Consider the following 8,698-nt stretch of genomic DNA (forward strand, 5'->3'; position numbering starts at 1 on the left):
ACTGACAACCGCAGTTCTTACAGATATCCTACAGCTGGGGCCAAAGTCTCCAAGAGAAAAACTAGCATGAGGTTCAGTATCCTGTCTGATGGCCAGACATAGAGCAATCAAGATGAAATGGTTGGCTGGGATGAAACAGTCATGTTGTGTTATAAAAGCTCTTAATGAATCTAAATATTTACTTTCTTCTCAGCTATGAGCTCCATGTGTACATGGCTTGTCCTCTGAACCTGCAGCCAGCTGTGAAGGCTTGCAGCCCTGGCCCAACTGAGGTGAAGTATACAGGAAATGGACAGAGTGCCAACGTATCCAACCTCGAGCCTTACACAACCTACAACTTGCGAGTTGTGTCTTACAACTCCGTGGGGAGCAGCGCCTCAGAGTGGGTTGGCTTCACTACAGAAAAGGAGCGTGAGTATGAGATCAGAAATTTCTGCTTCTGCTGCGTGGGGTAGAGATCTGTTGATTTTCTTCAAGAATAAGCATACTGCTTTAACTCATGCCACACTTCTTCCAGGTTCATTAAAGTTTTCCACAGGTTTCATCTGAGTGTCTGGATCCTTACTGATAGTGAAGAGTTTATCACTAATCAGCCACAACAAGGCACTACTTTAAATTCATGTGTCTACCCTGAAAAAAAAAAACACCAAAAAACAAACAAACAAAAAAAACCACCAAAAACTTGAAACCAAAATCAACTGAAAAGTGAGGGTGTCCAGCACTGGGCTGCAGCTTCTGCTGTGGTTCAGTGGGGCCAGGGGGCTCACAGCAGCCTTAGGATGCAAATCTTTCTTTCTTTAACTGGATTGTGACCATCACCCTTTTTTGGGTAATTTAGAACTGGTTATCTGCCATTGCCTTTCCCTGCTTTTCCCTACAGGTAGTATGTATGGAAATAAAATGTGCAAAAGGTTTTGACCACAAGCTGCTGGGCCCCTGGCACCAGCACAGTGCTTTTGCAAAAATAAGCCCTAAAAAGAGCTTTTTGGTTGGTCTTTTTGCTTTAGGTCCCTTACCCAGTGCAGTCTTACCTGCCCTGAAGCTGGTCTCTGCAGCAATGATTGCTTTCCCAGTGTAGGGGCTGGCTTGCTACTACAACTTTCTCCTTTCTCCATCTATCTATTTACTCATACAATTGAGTATGAGACAGCTAAAATGTGTGAATGAGCTTGAATCATTCAGAGCCTATTATTTCTCTCTGCTGTGTAATTCTGCCATGCCTGTTGCCTTGAAATGAGCTTTTCTCCTTTCGCAGCACCTCGGTACATGGCTCCATTCTCAGTTGTTAGCAATTTATCTACCATCCATATAGACTGGAGTCGCACTTTCGTACTGAACGGACGCCTGAAGGAGTATGCGTTAACTGAGAGTGGGCAGCGTATCTACAGTGGCTTTGACACAGAGTTGTATTTGCCAAGGACATCTGACAAAAGTCAGTTTCAATTTCCTATGTCTTTCTTCCTTTAAAAAGACTGTTGAGCTCAATTAATAGTGTTAATATTATTGCTAAATCTGAGGAATGTGTCTCCCTGGAAGTCTCTCACTAAGAGCACAGGTTTTACTGCTTTTCTTCCTGAATGGAGAAACAAACCGTGCAGCAGCTCTGGCAAGCAGTGATTTCCCTTTAAATACTTGCTGAATGCTATAGCCAAACTCATTGAACTGTATCCAAGCAGATGCTTGAAACAAAAATTCTTGGAACCAATAACCATTTTACCAGACTGGGTGAGCCTGCTTTGGTTTGTTGTGAGGGCTGAGCTTTACTAAATCCCAGAGCTCCTGTACTTTAAGGCTGTGCTCTAGGAAAAAAAAAAAAAAAAAAAAAGCATGGAAATAAACTTCACAAATATAAATATAATAATATTATCAATATAAATATATAGGGTACTATGGGTAGGCTGTGGTTGGACTTGATGATCTTCATGTGTATATATATATATATGACTAAATCAATAGCTTTTGGAATTGGCCTTGCTTTGAAGTGCAGTTTCTCTTGCAGAAGCTTGCAAAATTCAAAACAAAAACTAATCATGTCAACAGAGGAAAAATGAAAACAAAAAAGAAAGATTCTGTTTTTAAGAGGTTTTTCTTTGTCATTTACTTTTTACTTTCCTGGATACTGCTATGATGCAATATCTCAGACTTTTCTTAACAAGTTTCTATCAGCTGTGAACAAATGGCCCAAGGAGTTTGGGGCACTGTGATAGAATAAATTGAAAATTGCCAGTTACACACAACTGAAAAAGGGAGAACTGAGTGTTGAAAGGGCAGTGTAATTTGTAGCATCATAGTGATGCCATATCACATGTTCTGCCATACTTAGTGGTTTCGGAGTTGAATACTCACACGTAAGGGATTATGAGGCTCTAATTTTTAACTCAAGTAGCATGTGTTTGCTGATGTGCTGTGCTTGCTTCGTTCTCTACTGTTGGATAATGGTGAAAAAGCAGCACCAACAGAATTCTGATTTTTCCTTTTTGCTCAGCTTTTTTATTTCAAGTGACGTGCATCACCGATGAAGGGAGTGCCATGACACCAGTCATCAAGTACAGTGCTGCCGATGGACTTGGTAATTACATGAAGAAATTACCTTACTCCTACAGATTGTGTGTTTGTGGTAAAAATGTGATATGCAGTGCATGCTAGAAAGAGTGGAATCTAACTGAGGGATCATACCATGAGTTTTCTCAGTACCCCTGCTTTATAGATCCTTTGCCTGTTTTGTGAAGGTAACGGGTTTTGTGTAATGTAATCCTAGTTCAGTTGTTGTCCATTAGTAGATACCTACAACTAAAATGTTCGAGTTTCCTTTTAACTTTGTTTTCTAGGACAGAAAGCTAAGTTCAAACTCTTCTTAACTGACATTGCTTTTAATTAATTTATTGTGAGTTAGCATTTTGTTTGGCTTCTTAAAATAGATTGCCCTTGTCTTTGCAATCTCTCTTTATACTGTAGTTCCCTAATATAGCTCTTCATGCTCTCAACTATCGTCTTGCAAAATTTCAGGCAAGGCTATAGTAAAAGCATTATGAAGTATTCCCATATCCATCACCTTCATTTGTTCTTTTGACTGCTGGTTGTACCCTGCATCTACTACAAATTGGATCAGCACCACAGGCATCTTGCAGTGGAGACTTGGATGTGAAGGTGATGGAAATTCCTTAGCAAAGAGCCTTGATACGCATGTAGGATTGCAAATAACCAGGCAATTCTGAATTCTGTCACAGAGATTTCTGATGCTTGTCTTGTGCAAAAGCAGAGCCATGTGGCTGTTTTTTCTAACAGGCGGGGGGAGGAGGAATAAGGCGTTTCATGTTGTTTTCTTTTATATTAATTTATCATTCATTTTTGTTCAGTCTTTCTCCCACTCGTTTAAACTGTGTAGGCATGCTGCTACAGGCATTGTGGTGTAGAGAATGTCCTCTGTCCGTACCTCTCTGAAATTACTGGAGTAATTTTCACTCTTCAAGGTTACTTGGAGAACCTTTTATTTTTCCTCCCCCCCCTCACATTCTACCTCCACTGCCTCTTTTCTCAAGAGCTGCTGATGCAGTGGTGATTTCCAGCCTGAGCAGCAATGCCAGAACTTTAAGCAGGGTCTCTTGAGGGTAGTAAGCTTTTTATTATAGCCCGCCAGCATATTGAACCATTATGCCACCTTGAACATAAGTGCAAATAAGCACATGACGACAAAATGACTTAAATTCTTGCCTAATTTATTAGAGGCGAAAGGGATAGCATATTGTTAAGTGACTTTCTGAAATAACATTCCCTTTCTCCCCTAAATCCCTCTTGATTTTTACAGGTCTGATCTTGACAACACCTGGAGAGAAGGACAAAGCAGAGTCTAAAAGTGTAAAATTCTACAATGAGCTGTGGTTTGCAGTCCTGATGGTAGTTCTAGGTTTGATCCTCTTGGCTATTCTTCTCTCCTTAATCCTTCAAAGGAAAGTGCACAAGCAACCCTATGCACGAGACAGACCTCCGTTAGTTCCACTCCAGAAAAGAACGTCGCCAATGAGTGTGTATTCAACAGGTGAAACTCATCCGGTAGGTTGGGTGAAACACGATTACTCATATCCATTGTCTCATACTTCTGTCTGCCCTTCACAATTTCCTTTGTCCTTTGACTACTTCACACTCCTATTTCCCAGCTGAATACTGTTCAGTGTAGGAGAAAGACTGTCTGGTGTGCCTGTGAAGGCACAGAGAGCCAGGATGAAGGCACTCAGTCCAAAAAGATTGCTGTGGCAACTGATCTGTGGGTCCTGACATTTCTGGACCTGAAATGCTGCTGATGCTTTAAGAAAAACAGTTCATCTGTAGTCACAGAAAATCCAGAGCCATTGATGGCACCTGATGTTAGATGGCTTCTGCAATAGAGCTGAAAAGGCCTTCCTATCCTGAGAAATGGTAACAAAATGTGCGTCTTAGAGGAGCACGTCACATGGTCCCAACCGTCTGTTGTGAAAGGTTAGCCAGGATCAAGTTGACAGTTTTTTGTCAGGTAAATATGAGATGCTCTTGCAAAAACAGAGCTTAGGGATGGGCTGTTTCTTTCTAGTTATCAGCTACAGGACAAGCTGCCAGGAAGGTCTGGGGAGAGTGAGTGCAACTAGAGACAAGCTAAGAACCTTAACAAAATGTATGTGTGTCTGTGCATGTAAAGCCACACTGGGACCATGAAAGGGCAAGAGGTGGGCTGCTGGGGAGTGATAAAGAAGGCTTAGTGTCATTTTTATTATGACATATATAGTTCTGTTTAAAAAGAAAAAATAAGCCAGGTAAAGAACACATAGCGGAGCAGTTGTGCTATCCTATCCATTTGCAAAAAGTGAGACAGAAGAATGTGGAAAATTTTATGACTGAAAGTTAGAATTTCTTGCCAGGCACGGGCTATGAGGCTATTCTTGTGACTGCTCTGCTGCTTTTTCCTGTGACTCTTGCATCCTTCACGCATTCTGTTCCTCTTTGTCTCAGTGCCAAGAAGCTGCATCTGTGCCTCAATGAAGCAGCTCTTGCAAACAATGGGATTTCCAGCGTGCCCCTTCTCCTGGCAAAAGCTGAGAGCATAAAAAGCTTCTTTTATTGGTCTTATGGTTTTGCTTCCACTTCTTCTACAGCCTGTTATGTTGTGTTGTCCCCCTTGACTTATGATGTCCTTGCTGTTGGCATGCCTAAATAGTTAGTAGCCTTTATTTTTAGTTTTTTCTCCAAAAGCTTGTGGAGCTAATAGGGGAAAACATTGTGCTGTGCACCAGATGAAGACCTTTGTACAGAGCTACTTCGAAGAGGCAAAACTGCTTGTTTTACAATTGCTACTGCAATCAGGCAGAGAGCATTGCTGGCTGCCCACATAGTAGCTGGTGACCAGTTGAAGTTAAATCATGCTGTGTAGTTGCTGGTTCCCTACTCACCTACTTCCTGCTGAGCTTCAGCTAATTTACTTCCTTGTATAGGAAACAGGTTGCACCTGTGCTGTGCTTACCCTGCCCTAATGCTTCTCCTCCCTCTCTTTAATCCCAGTTTGAGACAATTGCTGACACATCTGATTCATCAAGCAGCATCACTCTCAAAAGTTACAGGATGCGTTCTGAGGTAGAGTTGTTAGCATGCAGTGATGCAAGAGGTGTGATAGCCCTAAGAGCATGCAGAACAGCATTTTTACTTACAGTGCATGTTTTTCCTTGTGGGTGAAAGCTTTTTCCTGGTCATGGTGACTGTATATAACTGTGCAAAAGGAAGTCTGCTTAATGCCCTTGCTGTGTGAGTGTGGAATATCATTCTGGTAGACAAAAATATTTGGACCTCTGCTTGTTGGCTAATGAAGGAAAAAAAATAAATAGAGGGGAAAAAAGTAAAGGACAGCCCTGTTTCACAGAGTTGGGCCTTTTTTTCCCCCTCCTTTTCAATAATATGATTGACAGTGGGAAAAGGTCCTTTTTTTTCTATCCCTTCCAATTGTATTTGTGCATGACTGCTAAAGCACGGGCTCCTCTGTTCTCTCACACTTTTGTTTTGTTTAAAACATTTGAAGATGAGGCCCTGTATGTTTGATTTGTTGGTTTGCTGCTTCCTCGTAGGGGCTAGCAGATACAAAAATTCCAGGAGTTGGATCTCCCACAAGCAGCCGTGGTATCCATAACACTACTGGGGGACGGAGACCAAGTCAGAGCCAACTAAATCGCACGTATTCTCCAGCCTCTCTTCATCGTAGTGTAAGCCAGCTGCTTGACATCTATGACAAGAAGTCTTTTGTTGATGAATTACCTTGGGATACCATCATTCGTAATCATCGTGCTGGTGCTCGTGGCTTGGTAAGGACTCCTTCTGTGATGTTGTTGTATGTCAGCTGTTTGTGATTTTTAGAGTTACATTAGAATCATGAAAATGTCTATCTAGATCTTTTGAAGTCCTCATATTGCTCTAACAGAATGCAAGTAGCCTTCACTCCATATCTATCTGTCCATGGTATCTTTTGAACCAGTAATTGCATGGTCTATTGGTAATATGCATCTTGAAGAAATCCATTCTGTTTGGCTGACTCATAGATGTTTCTCTCCATCTATTTCAGCAAGTGGATAAGAGGGGACAGTTAGAAAAATGACGTCATGCTCTGTATGTGTGGGGCTAAAAGGAGTCTGGGGTTGGTGGGCAATAGCACCTGTAGGCATGCCACACCACAGGGATGTTGTTGCCATTGCTGCAATATCTGCTAAAGCTTAAGAATCTAATGACACTTAACTCACAGTAGAACTGGTTTACCAAAGGGTCTGTTGACCTTTGGAACTGTTAGACAGTAAGAGCAGGGGAATTAAAATTCAGTTGTGGTGGCCAACCACCATTACAGTATGAGCTGAGCTCCCTTTTAAATTCAAAGATACAAAACTGGGCTCTTCTATTAGAGCTTTCTGTACATTGCTTTAGATTTCCCTAAATCCAGTTGCCTCTGCTGTTGTGTTGCTCAGCTCCTCTGCTGCAAAAATAAAGACCACAAGTCTTTTAACTAACTCAGCTCTTCACTTTATTACAGCAAGCAGCTACAGATTGACATAAAGTATTGTTCATGCTGTCCATTTTTTTGGGATGAATGTACTGAATGGTGTAAGCACACCAGTACAGACAGTTGCAGAACGCTGCTAATAGAGTCTGTGATAGACAGAAACCAAGTTTATGTCTCTGCTTGCTGTCAACTTTTTATCTGGCTCAGTGCCATAGAGTAGTTGAAGATTAAGAGGAAGCTGAGAGACTCTGTGAAGCTCAAAGCATGTCAAAACAATTGACTAACAGGTCATGCTCTATGGGTTTTAGTAACTAGAGTTGTATCAGGCCTGTGGCCAGGTGCTAGTGCAGTTCCACAGTGCTCCACTTTAGGCCACATTCTTTTATAAATTATCTGGCTTTAGGACTCAAATGCATACAAACTTCAGAGATGACACTAAATAGGGAAAAGCTTTTGACTCTTGAGAGTAAAGGGGCCTTGCAGAGAGATTTTAACAAAGTGAAGAGCTGGGAAGTTGAACAAGAGGAAGTGCAGCATTCTGCATTTGAGATGGGACAGCCTTAGATGCATGTACAGCCTGGGGGATGAGAGGAGAGCAGCCCTGCAGGAAAGGCTGACAGCAAGTCAAGTATATGTCAGCAGCGTCTTCAAGCAGCCTAAAGGATCATCTGTCCCCTCAGTGATCCTTGTGCTCAGGATATTATAGGCTAGGCTCCCCATTACTACAGTAAACACCATTTCCTTAATATTCGCCAGGATGGGAGATAGGTTTTAAAACCTATCATAACCATGAAAATCTAGTGTTAGAGTCAGGTGTGTGAATGCTTTTGGATCTTAGCTTATGGTGGGAGGAAGGGAAAAACATACAGAGAAGTAGAAATGCACTTACTTAACTAACTTACTCAAGCTGTTACAGAATCATTTGGGGAAGAAAGAATTGAAGGAATAAGATTCCATTTTGTAAGCTGAAGATGTACCTCACCAACTGTTTTGTTTTTGTTTTCTTTTGCATATTACAGTATGTTGAAGAAGAAGATCTTGTCAACGTCATCAAAGGTTTCAGCACAGTCACCAAAGAGCACACAACGTTCACAGACACCCACCTCTGAAAACCATAACTGCATTCACTAAATGGAAAGTGGGTAACTTGCCAAAAGCAGCCTGCATAGACCTGGGGATAGGGCTGCAGTTTCCACATCTCTTGCCCACTAAGAGATAAAAATGTGTGTTGGAAGCTGGGGGAGGGCGAGTGGGGGGTTAGTTAGCTTTTTTCATGCTCTTTATCCATACACTAAAAATTGTGTTAGCACTGATGTTTCAGAAAGGTAAAAGAAGAACAGTTTGGAAACCCAAAGTTAGTTATATAATAGTAAAGGATGGTGAAGACAGAAGCTCTCATCCACTTTTCACAGCTGAAGAGCATCTGGGGGGGGGAGGGAGGTAAGAAAAATCTTTTACCTTTCCAAAGTGCAGCATATGGCTGAAAGGGGCCTTCCTGGCAGGATCGCCATGTCTTCTTTTGGCCTGACAAAGGTGCACCACAAATCTGTTTTCACACCTCAGTGAATAAAACAGCAAATGGAGTAATTCCTATGGAGTTGGTTTACTCTTTGCATTCTCTCCCTCCTTCTTCCCTGACCCTTTGTCTCAAGTAAGAAAAAACAAATTAAACTAAAAAGTCAAATTAATACTCAA

General features: G+C 41.6%; 1 protein-coding gene across 1 annotated transcript in view; it reads left to right on the forward strand.

Moving 5' to 3' along the window:
• USH2A (usherin) overlaps window positions 1-8,596 on the forward strand; it is a 356,150-nt gene extending 347,554 nt beyond the window's left edge. The window contains exons 69-75 of the mRNA XM_015857330.2: window positions 194-411; window positions 1,256-1,432; window positions 2,486-2,569; window positions 3,806-4,050; window positions 5,527-5,598; window positions 6,084-6,317; window positions 8,023-8,596. Of these exons, the coding sequence (XP_015712816.1) occupies window positions 194-411; window positions 1,256-1,432; window positions 2,486-2,569; window positions 3,806-4,050; window positions 5,527-5,598; window positions 6,084-6,317; window positions 8,023-8,112 (1,120 nt within the window). The 3' untranslated portion in view covers window positions 8,113-8,596. The remainder of the gene's footprint in view (window positions 1-193; window positions 412-1,255; window positions 1,433-2,485; window positions 2,570-3,805; window positions 4,051-5,526; window positions 5,599-6,083; window positions 6,318-8,022) is intronic.
• The last annotated feature ends 102 nt before the right edge of the window (window positions 8,597-8,698 follow it).

The sequence above is a fragment of the Coturnix japonica genome, chromosome 3, assembly GCF_001577835.2.
Source record: "Coturnix japonica isolate 7356 chromosome 3, Coturnix japonica 2.1, whole genome shotgun sequence".
Lineage (NCBI taxonomy): Eukaryota > Metazoa > Chordata > Aves > Galliformes > Phasianidae > Coturnix > Coturnix japonica.